The sequence below is a fragment of the Drosophila ficusphila genome, unplaced genomic scaffold (genome assembly GCF_018152265.1).
Source record: "Drosophila ficusphila isolate 14025-0441.05 unplaced genomic scaffold, ASM1815226v1 contig_47, whole genome shotgun sequence".
Taxonomy (NCBI): Eukaryota; Metazoa; Arthropoda; class Insecta; order Diptera; family Drosophilidae; genus Drosophila; species Drosophila ficusphila.
In genome coordinates, this window is record NW_025064388.1 from 2108841 (window position 1) to 2135499 (window position 26659).

Below are 26659 nucleotides of genomic sequence, written 5' to 3' on the forward strand. Positions count from 1 at the left end.
CGGGGGATACAAAAAAAAAAAACGCCACCTTGTGCCATATGGTCAAATTTGCTGTCCATATGTCAACAACTTTTGTTTTTATTGTTTCTTTTAATTTTGCAATTGATGAGATGTCTGATATATTCGACTCGCATAGCACACAAATTTTTGTAATTGAAGGCAGCACAAAACAAATTGAAGGCGAGCTACAAGTTTGAAGTTCTTTAAAAATCCTTTCGAAGGATTCCAGCAACCCAACTAACATTTTTAATGTTGACCTATTAACATCCATCAATCTTTCGGCCCCTTTCTCGCTTAAGGGGGGGGGTAAGGTTTTAAAGGCCAAAAAATGGGCCATGTTTGATTTTTTTTTTGCGGCGAAATGAGTAAGTTTATTTTATTGAGCTTAATTACATGTTATTGTTTAACTTTTGAAGAGTATAAGAAAAAAAATTATTAAAAAATATTAAGAAATAAGCGTGTGGCGGTTAATCTTCCGAAGCGCCTAAAAAAAAAGTTGTTTTGCGGTGAACATCATAGGGCGTTAACGGATCATCTTAAAAATAAAACGTGATATGCGTTGTAAAGATAATGAATTTCCCGAGGTAATCAGGAAGAGATTTTTTTAAATTTATTTTTTGTCTATTTTTGGGAGCACTTGAAAGTGAAAAGTGCGATTTTAGCTTAAAAAATCGCTGTTAATTTATTTTTTAAAAATAGAAAAAAATTAAAAATTAAAAAAACTCTTCCTGATTACCTGCGTATTTATGTTGAGAATTTGTGTTAAAAATTTAAAAAGGATCGGTTCAGTAGATTTTGAGTTCTGATGTTCACCGACTTTCAAAATAGCGTCCTCGGCAAAATCGATTCAAAGTATTTTTATGCGTGAAAATACGCCCAAATACGGTTGTTTAAAACGCTGTAACTTCGTTAGTTTAACTTTAATTGACTCAAAATTTTTACACAATATTCTCGACATATTGGTCTTTCAAAAAAAAAATTTTTTAAAAAATGGTACAAAAATTTTTTTAAAACCTTACCCCCCCCTTAATATATTGTAGACAGCCACCCAATTATCGTCGATAGATTTCAGCATTGCGTAGTTTGAATTCCACCTTGTTGGGCATGAACTCTTTAGAGATGTGTTTAACTTATGCTGCAAATTGAAGTACTTTTTTGAAGTACCTTACAATTTTTTGGCATGTCGTCATTGTTTCGATTAGATCCGTTGTTTCTAAAAATGATTGTTCTAAGCCAGTGGTTCCCAAACTCTTTTCTTTCATAGACCACTTTCAAAACTTTGCTAGATCTGGCGGACCCCTCTGCCTAAATTCGAAATCAATTCTCACAAATTATAATTAAACAAACATTAAAACGAAGATGTAGGTATTTCATTGTGTTGTAGGTATATATTCAAATATTGAAATTATTACAATATTAATTATTATTGTTGTAATAGTCGTAACGTAATAAAAATTAAACACTTATAACGTAATGTAACTTCTACAATGGTAACTACGAAAAATGTATAATTTTAATGAGATGGATGTACTTGATGTTTCGTTAGCAAATTATCAATATCTGGCTTGAGTTTTGTAAGTAATAACCGCAAATCTCCTCGTTTTGTGATATTCAATCTGCTCCTTTTTTTTTTGTTGATAAGTTTGTAACGGCACTAAAACTTTTTTTGACGAGGGAAACGCTATAAGAAGCTTTTTCGCTATTGTCCACAGTCTTAGTTAGGTATTTCTGTCTGTAGCCAAAATTTTTGATACCCTTTTTTAAATGTTACTTTCAGCTCCTCATTAGTGCTAAGCTCAAGTAGCTCCTGTTGTAATATCACATTCTCCACTTCTGTTTCACTGTTGTACTGAATATTTTAGTAGGATGTTTACCTACAAGGCCCACTGTACCATAGAATAAGAATTAGAGATAGAGCCAAAGATGTATAGTCATCTCCCTCGTTCTCATAACATAGAATAGAATAAGTTTAAGTTTAAGATCATTGTATTGCGAGCTCGCTCACGCGGCTGAACGAGGAGAAGAAGGAAGAGAGAAAAAGGCACTCAGTGTCTGGCGATTGAAAGGAGCGGTTGGTTATGGAGAATAATAAAGTTATTGCAATTAAAGCACAACCTCGACATTATTTAACTACTACAATATCAGAAGTGGTTCTTACTCACAATGCATGACCCAGATCTAAGTCAATTGGTCAAGAGTGCTTGGGCTTCGAACCTCGGGCGAAAAAGCCGAATTAATGGCGCGTCTGCAGACTTATTCTCTGGAAGCGTGTGGCGACCCTCCAAGCGAGACAGCAGAGCATCAAGAGCAGGCACTAGCTCTAGAACTGGGTGAAGCTGAGTCACAACCGATACCACCAGAAGACGAAATTAGAGAGGAAATTTTGATCAACCCGTACTGGACAACGACGCAGGCATCGAGGCATATCGAGGTCGAAAAAGCTACGTTGCAGAAGATTCGAGACGAAATCGAAGCAAACAAGGCAGTATTAATAAAAATCCAGGCCGAGATCGCTGGCGCCAACAAAGACAAGCTAGTTCATGTCCAGCAGACCGACGACGACGGCGGCAGAAATACCGAGAACGACGACGGTGGCGGCAGAAATACCGAGAACGACGACGACGGCGGGAGAAATGCCGAGAACGACGACGACGGGGGCAGAAACTTCTCGAACGCGATGCACGACGACAGCGACAGAAACTCCGAGAACAACAGCGACGCCCCTTTCAGTGCCAGTGTTGAAAAGAAAACAGCAGACAGTGAGGATCAACGCCGAATCGCAAATGTAAACAAACGTTCAGAATCTTTTACAGCCTCGCTTGCATTAGCAAAAGAAGTCACAATGGATTACGACGGTAACTGGTGCGCCCGAAAATGGGTCACACAATTGCGAAACATTGCTAAAGTGTATGATTTGGATACCTCGGGTGTGCGAATGCTTCTCATTGCCAAACTTAAAGGAGAGGCCCAAATCTGGCTGCACGCAAATTGCACACGTATTTTGGAGCCAAGCGATCGTCTGTGTGAGCAGCTAATCATGGCGTTTGGAACGAAGATGTCTAAAGGGGTATTTAGAAATAAATTCCAAAATCGTCGTTGGAGTTCAGATGAGCGGTTCTCTGACTACTTCGAGGAAAAAATCATGCTGGCGAACGACATCGACATCGACATGGAGGAACTTCTCGAGAGCATCATTGAAGGAATTCCTGTTCAGGGACTGCGCGACCAGGCTCACATCCAATGTTTCTCCGAGCCTATGCAGATACTGAAAGCCTTCTCAGGGATCCGCTTGCCGGAACACAAGCAAATTAGCAGTTCTTCGCAACGCCCTTCGGATAAAAAAGCTGATCTGCGTTGGGCTAATTGCAACTCGAAGGGGCACTTCGCAAAGGAATGCCGTAAACCAAAAAGGGAGTCCTATCTCATTTGCCAAGAAAAGAGTTATATCCACTAAAGTTAAGAAGGAGATAGTTTCTGAAAACTACTTCGGGCTGAACGGAAGCCAACTAAAAATATTTGAGAAAATTTTATGTTATACATTAAAAGAAAGAGTAAAATGTTTTTCTTCACCTTTACATTGTCCCCAACGAGTCTATGAGTCGTGATGTGGTTCTTGGAAGAAATTTTCTGGATGCTTGCAATTTGAAATTGGATCTGAATACTTTGAAGATGGTTACGGTTGAGCCTGAATATACCGAACGTATCTTAACAATGAATAATTATGTGAATTCTGATCTTAGTGAAACAGTTAGTGAAACAATTAGTGAAACAGTTAGTGATACAGTCAATGAGACAGTTAGTGCTATAATTTGCGAAACAGTTAGTGATTCAGTTAGAAATACAGTTAGTGATACAGTTAGTGAAACAGTTAGCGATACAGTTAGTGAGACAGTTAGTGATACAGTTAGTAAAGCAATTAGCAAAACAGTAAATAATACAGATAGAGATAAAGGTTTAATACCGGTTAGTAAAACAGAAACAAACCAAGAAGAAAATCTTATGTCCCCAACTATTAAAGAAATGTTAAGCATAAATTATATGGATGGCGAACAAACCGATTACATATGCGGCGCAAATGATAACACTGGTCAACAAAAAAAAATAAAATCGTTTGTTTCCTTTAATTTTTTTATGTTTCTATCTCAAAATAAGGTGCATTTTTTAAATATGGTAACAATTTTTCTCTCACTGCTTTTGTTTTTGAGTTACAGCTAACTACCCTCCATTACTATTGATTAGTCGTGGGGTCCAGGATCAAGTACAGAAAAATTAAAAGGTGGTATTTTTGATGGGCCACAGATTAGGTAACTCGTGAAAGATCCTAATTTTGTCAAATCAATGACTGAAGTCGAATCCAAAGCTTGGAAGTCATTCGTTTTGGTTATGAGTAATTTCCTAGGCAAAAAGAAATCTGACAACCACGTCGAGCTTGTTGAGTCCATGCTATCGAACTTGCAAGAGTTAGGGTGCAACATGAGCATAAAATTCCACTTCCTGGACTCACATTTAGACCGATTTCCACAAAATCTAGGTGATTTTAGTGAGGAGCAGGGTGAAAGATTTCATCAGGATCTTCGAACAATGGAAGAGCGGTATCAGGGGCGGTGGGACTCACATATGATGGCAGACTACTGCTGGAGTTTGCAACGTGATCTACCTAAAGTCGTCCATTCAAGAAAATCGTATAAAAGATCATTTGATAGTGTTCAATAGAAATTTTGTTAACATCATTTATTAATTTTCTGTACTTTTTTATCAAAATAATAAAACTCTATATTTCAAAAACTGAAGCATTTTTTTCATACTCAGGGCCATAGAAATACCCAATAACAGATAAAAAATAAAGGAAACAAGACTTGTGTTGACCAGTGTAATCAAGGTCTTAACCGTCAACTGAGAGAAATAATTGACCACAACTATATTAGAGTAGAAAAACCAAAAGAACCGTTTATTAAAAGCGAAATAAAACTTATTTTAGAAAACGCGAAGCCTTTTAGCTGTGCTCCGCGACGACTTGCTTACGCAGAGATTATTGGACGACTACGTAAAAGATGGAATCATACAACCGAGCGTGTTGGAATTTGCTTCCCCCTATAGTGTTAGTAAAAAAGAAAACCGGTGACATAAGACTCTGCATAGACTTTAGAAAACTGAACAAGGTTTTAGTTAAAGACAATTATCCCATACCCCTTATCGATGACCTGCTCGACAAATTAGTAAACAAAAGAGTGTTTTCAAAACTTGATTTGAAAAACGGCTACTTTCACGTTTATGTCAATAAAGAATCTGTTAAATATACGTCCTTTGTAACACCATTAGGACAATTTGAATTTCTTAGGATGCCAATGGGTCTGAAAACTGCACCGGCAGTGTTTCAGAGGTTCATAAACAAGATTTTTGATGATCTTATTAGAAGCAATAAAGTGATAGTATATATGGACGACATTATGATTGCTAGCAAGGATACCAACGAACATATGCAAATCTTAAAGGAAGTGTTTTTCAGGCTAGCTAAAAACAAGTTAGAATTACGAATGGATAAGTGCGGGTTCCTACAAACTAGCGTTAAATACTTAGGATTTATTATAAATGGCGACGGGATAAGAGCTGATGACAAGGGTATAGAAGCGACTAAAAATTTTCCTATCCCGGACAAAACACAGTCCGTTCAAAGTTTTCTCGGTTTATGTTCATATTTTCGCAGGTTCATTAAGGATTTTTCAACAATAGCAAAACCATTATATGACCTTTTAAGAAAAGAAGAAAAATTTCAATTCGGAGAAAAGCAAATAATATGTTTTGAAACACTTAAGGAAAAGCTGGTGGAGGCACCGATGTTAGCCATTTACAATTACAAAGACGAGGTAGAGTTGCACTGTGATGCTAGTTCCCAAGGCTTTGGAGCCGTCCTTTTTCAAAAGAAAGAAGACGGAAAACTGCACCCAATATTTTATTTCTCCAAACGTACGACCGTTGCTGAATCTAAATACCACAGTTTCGAACTCGAAACAATGGCTATCATTCACGCACTTCGCAGGTTTAGAATATATTTATTTGGGCGACGTTTCAAAATGATTACCGACTGTAATTCTCTTACTCTAACGCTTAATAAAATTGAACTTAATCCACGCATTGCTAGATGGGCATTAGAGCTACAGAGTTATGACTACGAGTTGATACATAGGGAAGGGAAAAAATGCAACACGTTGACGCCTTAAGCAGTTGTACAAATATTTTAGTGGTGGAAACCAACACATTTGAAGATAATCTAGTAATTTGCCAAGCCAAGGATCCAAAAATTCAAAAAGTAAAAAAGCAATTAGAGGAAAATGAGCATAAACTGTTTGAAATGAGAAACGGAATAATTTTTAGAAAAAACAACGACGGTAGATTATTATTTTACGTACCTACAGATATGGAAGAACATGTACTCTATAAATACCACAATGAGATTGGTCATATAGGCAGAGACAAAATGTTAGATGCTATTTCGAAAAGTTATTGGTTTCGTAACGCCAAAGATAAATGTTTAAGTCATATTGAAAACTGTCTCAAATGCGTAGCATATTCCCCCAAGACTGGGAAAGAAGGGTTTCTACATTGTATTCCAAAAGGTGACAAACCCTTTCAACTAATACATATCGATCATTATGGCCCAGTCGATTCAGGCAGATCAAAGAAACACATATTTGTTATCGTCGATGGTTTCACGAAATTTGTTCGGTTATATACAACTAAGACCACAAATTCAAAAGAAGCTATCACAGCTTTAAAAGATTATTTTAGAGCATACAGCAAACCGAAATGTATAATTTCTGATAGGGGAAGTTGTTTTACTTCTAGAGAGTTTGATAAGTTTCTATCAGAATTCGAAGTTAAGCACATAAAAATAGCAACGGGATCACCACAGGCAAATGGTCAGGTCGAAAGAATCAACCGGAGCCTTGGACCAATGATAGAAAAGCTAATTGAACCAGATAAAGGTATATACTGGGACTTGGTAATAGACAAAGTAGAACATGTATTAAATAACACACAGCACCGCAGTATTAAACAAACTCCAAGCAAAATGTTATTTGGTTTAGAACAAAGAGGACAATTGGTGGACGAACTAAAAGAAAAATTAGAAGAGTTAGACAATGCAGAAGAAAATAGGAATTTGGAAAAGGTTAGAGAAGAAGCAGAAAAATGTCTAGAAAAAGCACAAACGTACAACAAAAAGCAGTATGATATAACAGCCAGAAAACCGTCTAAGTACAAAATAGGAGATTATGTAATGGTAAAAAATTTTGATAGTACGACAGGCGTTTCAAGAAAACTGATTCCGAAGAATAAAGGTCCTTATGTAATTGCGAAAGTATTAAGAAATGAGAGGTTCCTGTTAAAAGACGTTGAGGGATTTCAGGTATCACGCAATCCGTACCAAGGGGTCTGGAGCATCTCAAACATCAAGCATTGGATAGGAAACAAACATAAATAAATTGTATGCGAAATTAATTATTGTTGAATTGTTAAATAGAAAAAAAAAAAATGTTAACATAAGAAAATACTACTTCCAATATAATTAATATAAGAGAATTAACTGTGATATATAATATAAATGTATTTCTACGCTCACAGTGATCAGGCTATCATACAGTCAGGATGGCCGAGTTGTAGTAGGATGTTTACCTACAAGGCCCACTGTACCATAGAATAAGAATTAGAGATAGAGCCAAAGATGTATAGTCATCTCCCTCGTTCTCATAACATAGAATAGAATAAGTTTAAGTTTAAGATCATTGTATTGCGAGCTCGCTCACGCGGCTGAACGAGGAGAAGAAGGAAGAGAGAAAAAGGCACTCAGTGTCTGGCGATTGAAAGGAGCGGTTGGTTATAGAGAATAATAAAGTAAATGAAATTAAAGCACAACCTCGACATTATTTAACTACTACAATATGGAATATTATTATACATGTTTTTACAAGTAGCAGTCGCTGAGCTTCTTAAAACATTATCTGCCGATATTGATAGAAGAAGTCAAGCCAACATTTTAGTTCTTCACTATCGAAACTAAATTAAATTTCATGCACCCCCGTACACAAAGTGTAGACCCCCATTTTTTGACACGCCGAACGTAGACCCCCGTCGAGTCACCCGTGAACCCCTAGTGGTCCACCTGGACCACTTTGGGAATCAATGTTCTAAGCAATTGTTTAAAAGATGACTGCTGCAGTTAAGCCTGATGTTTTTTTCTAATGCTGTCCCTATCTGTTACAAATATGATCTCGTCAATGTTTTCAATATTAAATTTTGAGAAGACTTTTTAATTTTAGTTAAAATGTTTTCTCCGCTGCTTTTCTCTGATTCCATTGACTTAAGGCCCAAAATTAAATCACAAAGAACATTGTTTTTAGGACAATGAATTGTGATGCCCAAGGAGTTTCGTTTTAGATATTGGTCAGACCACATATCAACGGTGGCAGCTAATCCTGCAGTATCTGCTGCAATTTGAATTTCCGATGATATCAACCCTTTTTTTTCTTCAGCGTCTTTGTGGACCTTTCGACTTAACGTTGATGGACTAGGCAGCAAGTCATCCAAATCTATGTGATCCCCATTGGCGGCACCAATTTTTATAAAAAACTGAACCATGCTTTTATATCCGGGCCCGGCTACTGGTGAAAACGGCTGACAATCTTGGACAATCCATTGACTGCATTTTTCAATAGCTTCTGCTTTGTCTGTTGCCGACACTTTCGTCACTTCTCTTGGTTGCCTTAATGTCATACAACATTTATGCCGAGACAAATTTGATGTGTGGCCAGCCACAAATTTTAGAACTTTTCGACAGGTGCTGCAAAATAGCCACCCTTCCACGGCACTTTCGTCTTCTTTAAGAATAGAATGTAAAATGTTCCACATAACACTTCTTCCTTTATGTTTTTGTGTTAAAGTGTACGTTCCACAATCAATTTTACTTTTTATAGAGTCCGGCGTTTCAGGCATTTTGCTTCTTCCTTCTAAGACTTCAACTAACAACTGAAATCAAGCGACCAAAAAAAAACCAGCGATCATGCATACGAGTACATACAAGTTAAAGACACTCGAAATCATAACTCTAAAACATGAGTGTTTCGCTCACAGCGCATTATTGCGCATTGCCTTTTGTGATCTACTGTTGCTTTTGGTACATTTGCTTTGGGTGCACTGTGCAGTGCACTTATCTGCGCAACATTTTTGAGTGTCTGGTGAAATAGAATCTACGCTTACTGTTTGAATGAGTGACGAAATGCAAAAACACGAAACACGGATAGCGATTTGTGCGTTTGGGTGTGTTATTCTATTCTTGTTGTTTGTGAGTGCGACAAGCACTCCAAACTTATAAGTGTGATTCGGGTGCCAAAAAGTAACACCCTTGACGTTTTCTGGTAGCCAACTTAGTGTGCTCCATCTTGTCACAAAGCCAACAAGTGAGTTTGGCCTACTCAGGCTTCATTAACTGACGCAGGTTTTTTTTGAGCAGACAATATAAGAATCCATTTTTTGTATAATATGGACTGTAACAAACTGCTTTTCGTCCCACCAAATTTATTGTTGCGTGACCCCGAGACCAAAAAATACGCAGGATGAGTTAGATTTTAGCAAAGGGAGATGGATTTATTGATTCTCGTAATGAAATCTATATGTTGGTCTATGCTGATGATGCTGACGCTCTGCACGACGATGTTGATGCCGTCGTGGTCGCCGATGATGTTTCCCGCGTCGACTTCCGGGGTGGCAAGCCTACAACGCGTCCTCTGCCTTACCGAGTCTTTTAGGTACCGGTCGTGTACTAGGCTCGCTACTGGTCTTTCTCGACTTGTAGGATGTCAGGCAGAAGCTCCCTAGCGGGGCTGAGCCAGTGATGCCTGCGGTCACCACTCTTCGCTCCACATCCGGAGTTCGGTCGGGACTTTGTCGGCCCGGCACCTGCAGCGGGTCCTCACTCTCGTTTGGACTCTCTCGCTGGATCTTTGTCGGCCTGGCCCTCAGCAGGTCCTCACTCTCGTGTGAACTGGCACCGGGTACCTTTCGCACAACATCCACTCCCAAGACTCCACCACTTTCGTTGTTCCTCAGACTCGTAGATGCGCCCTACACCTTACCTTGCACCCTCTGGATCTCAGCTTGGCAGTCTCAGCTTATGTGGACGTGACCGTCGTTGGGCTTCTTGACTCGGCGATCTTGATCCGGATAATTTTAGCGTGCGTGCGTCCTCCTTTTATACACAGACTAGGTCCTGTAATTTCCCTCCAGACTGATCGCGTGATTGGGCCCAAGTGCAAAAGGTCCCGTTAGTTTCCCTTCAGACTGATCGCGTGATCAGGTCCAAAGTACAAAAGTTCCCGTTTGTTAACGGTCTCTCCGCCTTGTGCAGGTCCGATGTCCGCGACCTTATCGTTTTAACGGGTCCAAAGTCCGCAGCTTCACCGTTATAACGGGTCCAGAGTCCGCAGTTTTTAGCGTCACTACGCGAACCAAGATATCCTGACCCGGGTGAAGATCGACAATTCTTTCGAGCAGCCACTGCGATGGGGGAAATCTGTCGTCCTTGACGAGTACAAGATTGTCCAACCTTAGGTTCTCCGAACTTTGGGACCATTTTGGACGCTGTTGCAAATGGCTAAGCCTTCCCACTCCAGCCGTCCCAAAAATTACGCAACATTGATTGTTGAAGCAGGAACTGCTCCCTAATCTTGGAAGAGGCTGGTCGGTATTCCGGGGGCTCAAACATAGAGTCGCCGATTGAGAAGTGGGCCGGAGTAAGCACATCTAAGTCGTCCGCGTCCGCTGTAAGTATGCACAACGGCCTTGAGTTCAGGCACGCTTCATCTCCTCGTAGGTAAGCTTCCGATCCGCGATCACACGCACCAAAGTTAGACAGCTGAGGCAGACTAAAATGCCAAGTGACGTCTCATAGTCATCGCGAAATTGCTTCACTACACCTTTCAGTTAGCAGTCTACTCCCACAAAATTGGTGCCGTTATCGCTATAAAGGTGCTGAACCATTCCTAGAAGCCCAGAAAACCGGTCGAATGCCAGCAAATGAACAGCTTTCGCTGCGAGACAGATTAACACTGCAATGTAGCCTTTGCAGGTACTCGAACCCCGAATCCGCACCGCTCTGAACTCAATGGCTCCGGTATCCACTCCTGTCGTGCCGAAAGGTCTCTGTGGCGGGTTAACTCGGTGAAGAGGTAGGTCTCCCATGACCTGTGACGAGATTGATGGGTTGGCGCGATCGTATTCCGGTAATAATCTAAAGTCGCTGGCGCGTATGATCCAAAGCCAACTGCGCACCTCCGTGAAGCGTAGCTAGGTGGGAATAGTTAATAATCAGATCGGTGAAATGATGGGTACATCGCGGATAACACTATTCTCTGCTTCGTGGCAGGACCTTTTGTCTTGTAGACGGCATGATGGAATGGCATACAAGACGCATGATGCATTCCAGCCGGAGTGCGTACACATAAGTTGCTCTCGGATCCTTCCGCTACAGTGATTTGTCCCAAGGTGAAATACTCCTCAATCTCCTCAGCCGCCGCTCGAGCTCGAGAAACCGGTTAGGGGCCCCTTGGTGAGATTGTCCCAACACGATGTTGTGGTGCAGATACCTCTTAAAAGAGGAGGCGCACCACGTAGCGTCCATCCGAACGTCGGGAATGCGTTCTTTGAAAGAACGATTCGCACTACCGATACGCTAGTGAAAGGCCATGAATATGGGTCCATCGTTGCGGCAAGAAGCTTGAGCCGAAGAGACGTCTAACGAGAAATGATTATTAGTACTTAAAACCTTGAAGTTAACCATGTACTTGATCCTGGACCCAACTCCTTGGCCTACTCCGACAATGGACGTCCCCGCCATTATCCGCCTGAGATATAGGGATTGCACCACATGCTCGGATACGATGGTCGCCTCGGAGCCCTGATCGATGAGCGCCATGGTGACAGCTTGGAGCCCGTTGTCTGGATTCTGGACCATGATGCGTGCTATACCCAAAAGTATACATTTATTACTCAATTAGAGGGCGATGAGGAAGAATAACATCGATTTTCGGAGCCGACTTCCCATTGAGACTGATCACCATTATCAGCAACCGAAGATCGCGACTGCAGCGACGACGTCTGGGCAGAGGGTGCCTGCGGAGCGATTGCGGGCTAAGCTGCACTCGGCAAGTGCAACAACGTATGATGACGCTGACCGCAAACCTGACACCCTTTGATACTGGTGCAGCGGGGAAGCGCATGAACCTTGCTGAGGCAGTTGATGAAGAGCTTCGCCCTGCCCCCCGTCTCCTTGCGCCTCCACGCTTGCAGACAACGGCGCAGAATGTTACCGCCGTTGCAATAATGACACCGTAAGCCGGGGCGTCCTGACTTGTCGCGTACGTTGTGCACTCAAACCCGGCCCTGGCCCGGGACTTAGGTCTTTCGACGAGCTTCGGTTTTCGATCGCATCCATGACCACCAACCAGTCGTTCAGAAACGACCGTCGGCATAGGACGGGACGGTTGCCGTACTACCTTGATGAGTGTTGAGTGTTTCCTTTGGGAGCCTGGAAGCCGCGGGATATTCCAGCCAATGATGAGCCTTCCCTTCTAAGGCCTCGACGCGCTTGAAGGCGGCGAAACATATGTTGAAGGTGCTAAGCTTAGCGCTTCCGATGACTCCTTATGCAATTTCGGCAGTGAAAAAATAGCGCTCATGTGATGAGCGAAGACCAAGCGCGGGTTGTCATAGCACTTTAGCATCAGGGACCAAGCAATCGGGAAGTTGGAGTCGGTGAGCTACATTTGACGCACGTCGTTATCGCGTCCGGCAGGGAGCGATTCCTTGAGAAAATGCAGCTTTTGCATCCCGGTTAGCGACGGATTGTTGTATACAAGGCTGTTGAATGCATCAAAATAACCTGGCCAGTCCACGGCCGCACCTGAGAATTTCGGCACTGTCATTTGTTGCATCGTTATCCGAACCTCAGCAGTCGGTCCGACAGCTGCGGCTACAGTCGCGGTCTTAGGCTCTCTTGATCCTTGAAAAGAAAATAGGCGTCCATGTACCGCTCTTCAAATTCGGATTGGAAGTGCTTAGTAGCATACGCCGATTCCGCATAGCTCTGTTGCAGCGTTTTTCGTTTCACCGAATCTTTCTTATTATTATTTTTATCATAATTATAATGCTACTAAAGTCTAATTTGTGTTTGTGGGATGGGATGGCTTTCATTCGTACAGAGTAAAGTTTTCTGATCGCGGTCAACTTGGTGGCCGCCAGTGCGATCTCTGTTTTCGAATAATTGCAAGTTGACACACAGCCTCCTCGTGGCACCTCCTGGGTAGCTATCTTAGCATTCGCTAGATAGTGAGCCAATGTGTGCAGCGATGTCACCCGGACGTTAAACGGTTGAGCGCAGGGTTTGGAACCCGCCTCGTAAAAAAAGAAGCCCAGTGAAGACCAAAGCGAAAGCCTCGGATAAGATCCCCCTTATGTTGACGACCACCACAAAACGAAAAAGGACTACGATTTAAGGATATGCACCTGGAATGTCCGAACCCTTAATTGGGAAGGTGCCTCTATCCAACTGGCGGATGCCCTCGAAAGATTAAAGGCTGACATTACCGCCATCCAGGAAATGAGATGGACAGGACAAGGTTGCTCCAAGCGAGCAAACTGCGAAATCTACTACAGCTGCCATGCGGAGAGGCGCGAATTTGGATGCGGATTTGTAGTAAGCCGGAGACTTCGCCACCACGCCTCCAATTTCACCCCAGTGAGTGAACGACTGGCTACAATCCGCGTCAAAGCTAGGTTTTTCAATCTAAGCATAATTTGCGCGCACGCCCCGACGGAGGAGAAGGACGATGCTGTTAAGGATGCATTCTACGCGAGACTCGAGGACACATACGACCGCTGCCCAAACCACGACGTGAAGATTTTCCTCGGGGACTTCAACGCAAAGGTCGGGCGCGAACGCATCTTTGACCCCACCGTCGATAGATTCAGCCTCCATGAGACCACCTCGAACAACGGTCTTAGGCTGATTGACTTCGTCGCGGCGCGAAACATGGTAGGGAGTAGCACCAGATTTCGGCGCCTCGATATCCACAAGGCCACATGGCTGTCCCCTGATCAAAAAACGAGCAACCAGATTGATCACGTTGTGATAGACGGAAGGCATGCCTCAAGTGTGATGGACGTGCGTACGTTTCGTGGAGTCAACATTGACTCGGACCACTATCTTGTCGCAGCCAAGATACGCATGCGGCTATGCCGAGCGAAAAACATACGCCCCATCACGCAACGAAAGCTTGACGTCACTAGGCTGCGATCACAACGGACAGCAATAGCATACTCTACTCACCTCTCGGAACTGCTCCACCAACCTATCCCTCTCCCTGTTGACGCCGGCGGACTCTGGGCGCACATATCCCACTCCATGCGAGCTGCTGCTGAAATAACCATTGGGTTCAAGCGCCCACCCACACGGAACCAATGGTATGACGAGGAGTGTCGCGTCGCAGCGGCAGCAAAAAACGCCGCCCACAGAAAAACGCTGCAGTCTGGCGCAACGCGAGCTACGTGTGAACGTTACAGGGAGAAAAGGAAGGAAGAGAGGCGACTTTTCAGATGGAAAAAACGGGAGCAAGAAAAGCGAGAGTGCGAGGAACTTGAGCTGTTACAAGACAGGAATGATGTTCGAAAATTCTACCAACAAGTCAACCGTCTGACACAAGGTTTCAAGACCGGAGCATCTAACTGTCGGGATGAAAATGGAAATCTGGTTACGGATACGCAGTGCACGCTGAGGTTATGGAGGAAGCATTTCTCCAAGCTGCTAGCAGGCGATGACGGCACCAATCCCGCCATTGGAGGAAGCAGCCCGATACCACCAATCGACGACAATGTGGATATACCACTACCTAGCCATGACGAGGTCCGAGTTGCTATTACGCGGCTCAAAAACAACAAAGTAGCCGGTGCTGATGGACTGCCTACAGAGATGTTTAAGGCCGGCGGCGAAGACCTGATAAGGTGCATGCATCAGCTCTTGTGCAAAATATGGCTAGAAAAAAGCATGCCCAACGATTGGAATCTCAGCGTCCTTTGTCCTGTACTGAAGAAAGGTGACGACTATATGCGACGATATGCGCCAACAACCGGGGAATCAGCCTAATTACCATCTCATACAAGGTCCTATCGAACGTAATATGTGAACGACTGAATCCGTATACCAGCACACTGATTGGACCTTATCAGTGCGGATTCAGACCTGGTAAGTCCACCATAGACCAGATCTTCACATTACGCCAAATCCTGTAAAAAACCCACGAGAAGAACATTGCCACACACCATCTCTTTGTCGATTTTAAAGCTGCATTCGATAGCCCGACGAGGGAACGCCTATATGCCACCATGTCTGAGTTCGGTATTCCTGCAAAGCTAATACGGCTTTGCAGAATGACATTGAGCAGCACCATCAGCTCTGTCAAGGTAGGAATGAACCTCTCCGAACCTTTTAACACCGTTCGAGGTTTCAGACAAGGCGACCCCCTGGCGTGTGACCTCATCAATTTTGTGATGGAAGGGGTTCTGCGGAAAACTGGAGTACATCGATCTGGCACTATTTTTTTATAAAAGTGTCCAGCTCCTTGCTTGCGCCGATGATATCGACATTATTAGCCGCAGCAAGCGTGATGTCACTGCTGCATTTTCGGCTATCGAAAAAGAGTCGGCAAAAGTTGGTTTGGCGGTAAACGAGGGCAAGACGAAGTATATGCTGCGCCTAGACTCCCATGTGATAGTGGATAGCTATACCTTCGAAGTGGTCAAGGAGTTCACGTACCTTGGCACTGCCATTTACACCGAAAATGACGTCAGCCTGGAGATCAAGCGAAGAATCACACTTGCCAATAGGTGCTACTTTGGTCTGAGTAAGCAAATGTGCAATAGAGACCTCTCTCGCCGTACAAAATTAACACTCTACAAGACACTCATCCTACCCGTGCTATTATATGGCGCAGAAGCATGGGTAATATCACTGACGGATGCAGCAGCGCTTGGAGTGTTCGAGAGAAAAATTCTGCGCAAGATCTTTGGTCCCGTTCGGATTGGGGACGACTTTCGCATTCGGATGAACCACGAGCTGTACGAGTTGTACGACGACGTGGACGTGGTCCGGCGCATCACAATACAACGTCTGCGCTGGCTCGGCCACGTTGTGCGTATGGATAAAGAATCTCCAGCTCAGATGGTTTTTGAAGCGAGGGTCGACTACGGGCGACGACGAAGGGGGCGGCCAAAGCTCCGATGGAAGGACCAAGTGGAGGAGAACCTGACTGCACTGGGTATTTCCGATTGGAGGAGGCGCGCGAGGAGCAGAGGCGCCTGGAGGGGAGACGCTGAGGTCGGCCAAAACCCGAATCGGGTTGTAGTGCCACCTAATGAATGAAGTCTAATTTGTAGTTCTTAACACATCTCTTTACCCAATTTTTTTTTTTGTAAATCTAATTGCAAAATTGACCTAGTTTCGTGTAGTAGAACTAAATAAACCTGCTGTACACTTTAAAAATATTATCTCGGGATTTTCCATATCTAAACCGCTCTTGTGTTTTTAGATCATCTGAGGGTATATTCATTAATATTAAGAAAGGTCTACCTCTAACCTTAGGGATATCCTTCAGCTCAAAGCAAGCGCCCAAATTGTAGATCCCAGTTATCGAAACTTATGCAACATAAAACGATTACACGCGGTTTACAAACGACTTTCTCTTCCTTCTCCTTCGCTGAGCATATAAACATTTGTATGTATAGCTTGTATGTACAAGAGCGCTTTTCCGACTTATAGTTAATGGAAATGGGGAAACAGTCCGAGTGAAAATGAGGTTTAATAGATGACTTGGATCCAAGAGCTTGTAAGGATGCTAATCACGGGCCAGGATAAATACTCAGTCTATCCAGGGTCCCCTACAGAAATAATTTATATTTACGGAGACAGACAGGACAAGGAGGCGGGTTCCCTAATTGGGCGTGGGTTTGAAGGGGGAAAGTTTGGGTTAGTTTGGGTTGCGTGCCGTAGTTATGCCGTCGGCCCGTCACCCGGGCGGCCGGCGGACCAGGGCAGGCCCAGGGCGACCGATCCCGTCACCCGTGGATCGGCTTATCCGGCCCCGTCAACCGGGTGCCGGAGCCCTGTTAGGGGGCGGAGGGTTACGAGCCGTCGATCCCGTCACCCGGGAGTCGACTTGCCAGCCCCGTCACCCGGGTGCTGGTGCTCAAGGAAAGGATGTAGTGAGCGACTGATCCCGTCACCCGTGGATCAGTATGCCGGCCCCGTCACCCGACGGCCGGTGCTCAGACTACGAAGGAGGGGATGCTGAGCGACCGATCCCGTCACCCGTGGATCGGTGCTCCTAAATACTGGGTATGAGCGACTGCCCCCGTCACCCGGGGGTCAGCGTGCCGGCCCCGTCACCCGACGGCCGGTGCTCGAACTACGAGGGAGGGGGTTTTGAGCGACCGATCCCGTCATCCGTGGATCGGTGCTCCTAAGTACAGGATTTGAGCGGCTGCTCCCGTCACCCGGGAGTCAGCATGCCGGCCCCGTCACCCGACGGCCGGTGCTCATAGGTATGGAGGGGAAAGGGGAAGGAGGACTTGGGAGAGAGAAGACTATGGTTAATTGTGGTTTTTCTTACAACTTTATTCATAATTCCTTAATGCCTGAGGGTCCCTAGTTCCCTGCGCACGTGCTGGCCACCCCGTAGGGCTGGCCCGCGGCCGGCTCACCCGTCTTATCGGAGGGACTCCATGTCCACGTGTCCTTTTATCCTTGTTGTCATCCGCTCACGTCCGTTCACTTTGATGGTCGAAAACTAACTCCGTTCACTCTGATGGTCAAAATCTAACTCCTCGATCGGCGAACAGCGAAGGCTGTTCGAAGCCCTCGCTGCTGCCGTCGACCGCGGCAGCGGCCCTTACGCTGCTTCCGTGCAGACTATAGGCGTCCTCTTTCGTCTGCCGCCTCCCGCACCCGCGTCTCTTTACGCGATCGTGCGTTCCTCTTCCTTTCCGTGTCTCTCCGGACCCGGCCGTCGGTTCTGCCGAGGACGCAAGTTTGGAGAGATGGAAATGTTGCTGGCGTGGTTGTGGATGTTGCTGATGTGGATGTTGCTGACGTGGATGTTGCTGATGTGGATGTTGCTGATGCGCGTGTTGCTGATGTGGATGTTGCTGATGTGCGTGTTGCTGATGTGCGTGTTGCTGATGTGGTCTTCGGCGTGTTGCTGATGTGGTCTTCGGCGTGGTGCCCTCCATGGGTCTTTCTAGCTCCTTAACCTAAATCCCTAAGTCTTATCTTATAAACTATTCCTAGCTTATATGTACATACGGTAGGGGGGGAGGCCCTTGTGAGGGTTACCTCACACCCCATCCCTTCCTCGGGGGTGGGGAAGGATCCTTACTTGCCCGTTTCGGGCGATCTGTACCCGGTACCGGACGCCGGCTGCCTCCTCCAAATACCGGACCTCCCGGTGCCTCGGCTGGCGCAGGTGCTGGTCGACCCGTTCCCGCAGGGCCAAGGGGGCCCAACCGTCGGCGGTGATCCACCCGTTCCGGTCGCGCACGTGGGCGCCTTGCAGTAGCACTTCGTCTGGGAGGGGCTCCTCCTCGGTGTCGGTCTCCTCCTTGGTGCCGTACTCAGCGTCAGCGATACCGCAGGATGGAGGCGGTGGTTCCAGGTCGCTGAAGCGGACTCTCTTGCCCCCTTTGCGAAATGGGTTTCGCTGAACCGCTGCTGGATCAGGCGTAGGTAGTGCTCCGGCCCAGCTTGGGACCGTGCGCGCGTTGGTGTACCTGGCGCTGCGTTGCGCGTCAGGGCGTTGCGATGAGTGCGTCTTGGCGGCTGGTGAATGCGCCCGTGGGTGCGCCTGCGTGGCGGCTGATGCGTGTGCCCGTGGGGCGGCTTGTCTTTGTGCTCGTGGAGCGGCCTGGGTATGCGCCTGGGTTGTGGCGGCTGGTGGGTGCGCCTGTGTGGCGGCTTGTGTTTGCGCCTGGGTGGCGGCTTCGGTGTGCGCCCGTGTGGCGGCTTTTTTTTTTTTTTTTTTTTCACATAGACGTTGGCGTACCGCAGTACACTCAAGTGGCCCTTGTGAAACCAGGACTGTTCCTGTTTAGTTGCGCGTCTCACTGCCCCCCCGGAACCACCGTTTGGTATTACCTCGGGGGGGAGTATAGCCCTAGTGGCTCCTTCCTAAGACTTGCTCCTCGCGTCTCAGTTCCTTCATTACGCTGTATGCCATTTTTTGCAGCTGCATCCCAGTTTGCGACGCTTGCCAGCATGTTACTGACCAGGTTCTCTGATGTCAGCGGCTCGCCGCACTGTCTTTCCAGATCGTCCCTCTGCCCGGAAAACCTTGGGCAGGTGAAGATGACGTGCTCGGCATCTTCTGGGCAACTAGTGCCACATCTTGGGCAGGACGGGTCTTCCGCGTGCCCGAAGCGGTGGAGGTACGCTCTAAAGCAGCCGTGGCCGCTTAGGAATTGGGTCAGGTAGTAATTCACCTGCCCGTGCGCCCTGTCTACCCACGCCTCAACCCGTGGGATGAGTTTGTGCGTCCATCTGCCCCTAACGGAGCATTGCCATCTTCGCTGCCACTCGGCAAGGGATCTCTTCCTGTTTTCCTCTGGGGAAAGCTCGTGTGCACGTGCGAGCTCGCGTATGCCTACATCAAATGGCATCATACCGGCCAGAACTTCGGCTGCATCTCCTGAGACCGTACGAAACGCGCTGACGATTCTCAGGGCACAGGTTCTGTAGACCGCTCTAACCTCTTTTGTGTAGGTCTTATTCGCTGTGGCGTCTGCCCAAATTGGTGCCGCATAGGTCGTTATCGACCTTACCACGCTGCTCAGTAGCCGTCTACGCAGCTCTTTGGGCCCTCTCGTATTTGGCATGATACGGGCCAATGCTGAACAGGCTATCGAGGCCTTCTGGGCTGTGTACTTCAGGTGTTCCTTGAAGGAGAGCCTATGATCCAGGATTATTCCTAGATATCGGAGGTGAGGCCGAGATCTGATGGCTGTGCCACCCACTGTGAGAGTTACGCTCTCCACGACCTTTCTGGAGCTTATGAGCACCGCCTCCGTCTTGTGCTCTGCGAGGCTAAGACCGGCATTTGCCAGCCATTCGCTCGCCTGCCTGATCGCCTCGTTAGTAATAGCCTCCAGCTCGTGCGTATGTTTGGCTACTGCTACAATGGCAACATCGTCTGCGAATCCGATCATCTTTACACCGGATGGGAGGCTCAAACGGAGGATCCCGTCATACATCAGGTTCCACAGTGTCGGCCCAAGGACCGATCCCTGCGGAACTCCTCCCGTCACTCTATATGTTTTAGGTCCGTCATTGGTCTCGTATCGTAGCACACGCTGGCTAAGGTAACTTCCTATAATTCGTGTTAGGGTTGGATCTATGCTCTTGTTGACCAAGCATTCTATAATCCTTGCCCAGCTCGCCGAATTGAAAGCATTTTTGACGTCTAGCGTCACCACCAGGCAGTACTCCTTGGTGCCCCACCGCCACCGTTTACCTTCGATCGCTCTAGCGGCCAAATTTACGACATCTTGGATGGCTTGCTTGGTAGAGCGAGCTTTCCTGAAGCCGAATTGGGAGTCAGAGAGCCCTCCTGTGCTGCTGATTGAGGCCTCTAGTCGGGAACATATGACCCGTTCTAGAGCTTTGCCAGCGGTGTCTAGCAAGCAGATCGGTCGGTATCCTGAGGGGTCTTCAGGCGCTTTGCTTCCCTTTGGGATCAAAACTAAGTTCTGTCTCTTCCAGCAGTTGGGGAACACCCCTTCCGAGATGCACCTGCTGAAGAGAGTAGCAAAGTAGCTTGGTTGAAGCTCGATGGCCTTCCTCATGACCGCGCTCGGTATTCCGTCGGGGCCGGGGGCTTTCCCTGGTTTTATACGCCGCGCTGCTATCAGGACCTCTTCTTCCGTCACTTGTTGGGGGGTGATCTCGTTCCAGTTTGCATGTACCATCCTGTCTGCCGGTCTGGGCGGTTGCTGTGGGAAGAGGTGGGCTACTGTTTTTGCCAACAGAACGGGGCATTTTGGGCTGGCTGGCCTAAATGCGTGCAGTCTCTTCATCGCTAGCTTATAGGCGGTACCCCAGGGGTCCGCGTCAGCCTGGTCGCAGAGTTCCAGGAACAACCGTTTCTTTCTATCTTTAATCAGGGCTTTGAGCTCTCGCCTCTTCTCCTTAAAGATGCTTTGTTGGGCGGCGGCGTGGGTAACCCCACGTCTGAGTGCTCTCTGGTATGCTCGTCTCGAACGGAAGCATTCTTTCCGAGCCTTAGCAATGTCTTCATTCCACCAGTAAACGGGCTGCCTGCTGGGCCCATTTCCAGTCTTCGTCATGGAAGCGTTGCATGCCCTGGTCACGTGGGCCATGACCTGACACGCCATGTCTGTGGCTGTCCCACTTGGATACAGCCCTTGGAGCATGTATTCGAAGACCTCCTTGTCGAGGGTTTCCGATTTGTATCTGGTAACTCTGGTGGGTACAGGAGCGAGGGCTCGACTATGGATCATGGTTATTACGGCTTGGTGGTCGCTATGGGTGTAGCATTTACTTATATTCCAGGACGTACTGGGTACAAGTGTGCTGCTTACGAATGTCAGGTCTATGGCAGAGCCTGCATTACCTCTAATGAACGTGTTTTCGCGCCCGTTGTTCAGAAGGGTGACCTCCAGTGCCGCAAACGCGTCAAGGACTGCTCTCCCTTTCGGGTTAGTGCTGACGCTACCCCATTCGGTCGCCCATGCATTGAAGTCGCCTGCGATTAGGCATGGCGACTTGTCTCTCGCATCTGTCACCAGTAGGTCGAGTATGCCTGTGAACTCTTCCAAGCTAAGCGATGGAGCTAAGTAGCAACTATATATATATAGCCAATCTACTTTAGCTCGTATGAATCCCTTTTCAGACATAATGTCTGTAAGAGGGGAAGCGTGTTGTCCGCAGCTCCACGTTGCTGCCTTTCGCAGTTTGTCCCCAGCCCAAGTATTGGTGGGTCTTATACGGTAAGGTTCGCTCAGGATGGCGACGTCGGCCCTATTTTCTCGGAGACTCTGTGATAGCAGGTCTTGCGCTGCTTCGCAGTGGTTCAGGTTCAATTGGTAAATACAGATCATCTCTTTTGTGTTTTAGCCAGCGCCTTTTTAAGGTATGGGCACCTACTACTGTTAGCCTTATGGTCCGTTGCCTTTTCGCCTTTCCTGGCGCAAATTATGCATTTCGGACCCTTCTTGCAGTCCTTAGCTTTGTGACCAGGTTCGCCACAGTTGAAGCAGGTGTCCCTGCAGTTGGCTTCTTCTGGACATCGGCTAGCCATGTGGCCGTAGTCCATACACTTGAAGCAGCGGACCGGCTGCACTTTCCTCCTTATCCGGCATATCACCCACCCTACCCGGACTTTACCCGTCTTATTCGCCATGTCTGCTGGGAGCTTTAGGGACGCGGTCTGGGTGCCGCCGTATGCTTTCCGGTAAGACACTATGCAGGACTTGGTGGCTTGAATTTCGCCAAACTGGGTTAACAATGCCTCCAGTAGTTCCTCCTCCGTGGTGACTTCATCGATGTCCCTGACCTCGACAATTGAGGTTTCTGTCAGGGTCCTAACTTCCGCTTTAGGCCCCAGAAAACCTTTAACGGCTTCTTCCAGCGCCCTTGTGTTCGGGTCTGACGGCCTTGATAGCTCAAAGAGCAGATCTCCTTTCGCCGTCTTTCGGATTCCTCTAACGTGTTGCGCTAGGCCTTTTAGCGATGGTTCACTTTTGACCGAGCGCAGAATGTCTGCGTATGAGGAGTTTTCTGTCCCCTTTACCACAATCGCGTCCCGCTTAGCGGGTTTGGTTCTGGCGGGCTTTAATAACGCAGGATCTTTGGCTTTTGCCTTCCTCCTTTCCACCTTCTTCCACTTTTCCTCTCCCGTAGGCTCGTCTGCCGGGGAAGGCCTAGACGGCACTTTCTGGGAGGGTGCCTTTACCTCCGCCTTTGATTTGGGCTCTGCATGGCCTCTGGGCTTCTTCGGTCTCGGTGGTGGTGAAGTGTTTTCACCCCTCTCGCTTCTTGCCCTTTTGCCCTCGGATGGCTTGGGCTTTACAGGAGATGCCTCCATTGGCATCTCTTCGTCTGCCGTCGTGTAAAGGGCCATGATGTTATCGATCAGATCCCTCATTGGTTGGTGGATCGATCGCCGCCCTTCCAGCATTTTGCTGAGCGCCCTAATCTTTTCGCCCAGAACCTCGAAACTCCTTTTCGATGGTTGGGCGATTCCCTTCGTTGGGGTCCCCTGGTGCTGAGCATCCAAATTGGCTTCCACCAATGCTCGCCTTGGCGACCTTTGCACCTTCCTGCTCTCTTGCAGTGAGTTGTAGGTGGGCTCGGAGCTATACCCGACCTCATCCTTTTGCTTATCTTTGGCCGCTGCCGGGCCCGTGATCTGGGTAGGTTTAGTACCCGGTGCACGCGTTTTTGCCCCTGCTCGGGGGGCCTGCTCGCCCACTGGCGATCTCAGGAGTCTGCTACTCCTGCCGAATGCGTACTCCTCCTCGGTGTTCCTCTCGGTTGTGTTGTTTTTGGTTACTTCACTCATGTTTATGGGTCCCAACTCCTAGTCGTTGTCTCTAATCGTTGCACAGTCGCGTTTAGTGATTCCATGGTTATCTATGCAAAGCAGGGAGGCCATGCTAGGGTTGACATCTGCCCTTATGGGGTTAGATGTACAGAGCCGAATCCGCGTAGATCAGGAATGTTACATCTGAACCTGCGCTGCCAAATGAATGGTGCCGAATTAGAGAGCGTTCTAGGAGACTTGCCACTTTTTAACGGGACGGGGGCGGTAGCAGCATTAGCCTAGCAGCCATTTCGGCGGGATTTCACTCCGCTTACTGAGGTGCTAGAATACTGCTATCGTCAGCCCATGGGTCGTCGTTCCATATCGGGGGTCCAGTTGTCAGTCCTAGGGCCTTACTGGTCTCGGCCTTAGTCGCCTTCTCGTATTTCCTAGACGCATCACAGTGAGGATGGTCTGTTCGGGGATACCTGACGCCTTGTCTGAGGTTACGAGCTGCTTTAGCTGCACCAGAGAGGAGTTGATCCGACCGTTACCAACTTAGTGGAGGTCAGAACCGTGCCACCATAGGGGCTCTCTCTCTGGGCAGAACATCCCCTTGTCGCCTTTAGTCGCCTCTTACGACAAGCAGGGACGGGCTGTGGTAGTATTCTAAGGCCGCTACCACGCGGGGAAGGAGGACTTGGGAGAGAGAAGACTATGGTTAATTGTGGTTTTTCTTACAACTTTATTCATAATTCCTTAATGCCTGAGGGTCCCTAGTTCCCTGCGCACGTGCTGGCCACCCCGTAGGGCTGGCCCGCGGCCGGCTCACCCGTCTTATCGGAGGGACTCCATGTCCACGTGTCCTTTTATCCTTGTTGTCATCCGCTCACGTCCGTTCACTTTGATGGTCGAAAACTAACTCCGTTCACTCTGATGGTCAAAATCTAACTCCTCGATCGGCGAACAGCGAAGGCTGTTCGAAGCCCTCGCTGCTGCCGTCGACCGCGGCAGCGGCCCTTACGCTGCTTCCGTGCAGACTATAGGCGTCCTCTTTCGTCTGCCGCCTCCCGCACCCGCGTCTCTTTACGCGATCGTGCGTTCCTCTTCCTTTCCGTGTCTCTCCGGACCCGGCCGTCGGTTCTGCCGAGGACGCAAGTTTGGAGAGATGGAAATGTTGCTGGCGTGGTTGTGGATGTTGCTGATGTGGATGTTGCTGACGTGGATGTTGCTGATGTGGATGTTGCTGATGCGCGTGTTGCTGATGTGGATGTTGCTGATGTGCGTGTTGCTGATGTGCGTGTTGCTGATGTGCGTGTTGCTGATGTGGTCTTCGGCGTGTTGCTGATGTGGTCTTCGGCGTGGTGCCCTCCATGGGTCTTTCTAGCTCCTTAACCTAAATCCCTAAGTCTTATCTTATAAACTATTCCTAGCTTATATGTACATACGGTAGGGGGGAGGCCCTTGTGAGGGTTACCTCACAAGCTCCGAAGTAGGCTCTGTAAATATAAAGTCCCAGAGCGATGTGCAATGCAACGACCGCTCCCACGGCAGAAGCAATATTAATTTTTACTTCTGGAATGTCCAGGAATCGGTCCAGAACGAAGCCTTTGGGGGCAAAAAAGGTCAGAACGGGCAGAAAAACGATAAGCATGCAGTAGAATTGCACTGTCTTGAAGGAGCTGTAATCCTGCGAATCATGAGAGTGCTGGCGGGTTTGTTTTGGCGTTCCTCCGTTGCCACCGGTGCTTTTCTTAGTCTTATTCGACATTATTCTAGCTAAACCAAACCAGGATTAATTGAAAAAACGCAAAAGTTTCTTTTAATTTCGGCTTTTGCTTTGGCCTGCCAGTGGGTTATCAGAAATATTTGACAAATTTTCTTTCTTCTTAAGCCAAATTCCCATGGCAGAAAGCGATATCCAGAAAACAGCGGTGTCACCCCGTTCGGACTGATCGAGTTTTAGTACATGCCGTTTGGATTAAAAAACGCGACTCAAACATTTCAACGTTTCATGGACAACATCTTCCGCGGCTTGGACTTCGTTTATTGCTATATCGATGACATACTTATAACGTCGCAATCCCTGGCTGAACACGAAGAACATCTTCGAGCTGTATTGGAAGTTCTACAGAAACACGGTTTAAGCATTAACATGAGCAAATGCCAGTTTGCACAGCCGCAAGTAAATTTCCTCAGCTATACGATCAACGAGTTTGGAATTAAGCCACCCCCCGAACGCATAGATGCCATTTTAAATTATTCACGCCCTGAAACTATAAGCCAGCTGATCCGTTTCTTGGGTGTCATAAATTACTATCGCAGATGTTTGGCTCGATCATCACACATACAAGCACCGCTGACTGAGTTGCTTAAAAATGTTAAGAAAAATAATCAACGTAAAATCGACAGAACTAAAGCAGACGCGCTCTTGTCCTTTCCCGCACCAAAATCTGAACTCCAGCTGGTTTGCGATGCTTCCGATTTCGCAATCGGAGCAGTTTTAGAACAGCGCACAGACGGAAATTGACGACCCCTAGGATTTTTCTCTAAGAAGCTAAGCTCCACAGAAAAAAACTACTCGACATACGACCGGGAACTGCTCGCCATATTCGAATCCATAAGGTATTTCACCTTATTGAACGTCGAATTTTTGTGATTAAGACTGATTACAAGCCGCTCGTATACACATTGCTACAGCGACCAGAGAAAGCTTCGCCGAGACAGCTTCGACATTTGGCTTATATTGTCCAATTCAGCACTACGATTTTACATGTGAAAGGATCTGAGAATGCAGTCGCAGATGCTTTCTCGAGATTATGCTCCATAACAATGCCGAAAGCTATAAAATTATCTCAAATCGAAGATGATCAAGCAACAGACCCTGAGCTGGTACGTCTTTTACACGGAGCTACATCTTTAAAACTTCAAAAGGTTCGATTTGATGACAACATCTCACTCTACTGCGATGTATCGACAGGAAGCGTTCGTCCTTATATACCTAAATCTCTGCGCAATACTGTATT

The 26659-nt window shown here is 46.9% G+C and overlaps 1 protein-coding gene across 1 annotated transcript; it reads right to left on the minus strand.

Moving 5' to 3' along the window:
• Window positions 1-23793: 23793 nt before the first annotated feature.
• Window positions 23794-25476, minus strand: LOC122320300 (vacuolar ATPase assembly integral membrane protein VMA21 homolog). Its single transcript, XM_043208468.1, has 2 exons — window positions 25082-25476; window positions 23794-23848 (listed from the first exon to the last, which is right to left on the minus strand). Exons 1-2 carry the CDS (start codon window positions 25402-25404, stop codon window positions 23794-23796), a joined length of 378 nt encoding a protein of 125 aa, XP_043064403.1. The 5' UTR covers window positions 25405-25476.
• Window positions 25477-26659: the final 1183 nt, after the last annotated feature.

Excerpts from the sequence above, each read along its gene's own strand:
- LOC122320300 (XM_043208468.1), bottom strand. The coding sequence starts at position 25,404 with ATGTCGAATAAGACTAAGAAAAGCACCGGTGGCAACGGAGGAACGCCA. Across the intron at positions 23,849-25,081 it reads ACAAGGGCCTCCCCCCTACC|CGCAGGTTCAGATGTAACAT; the intron begins GTATGTACATAT and ends TTCATTTGGCAG.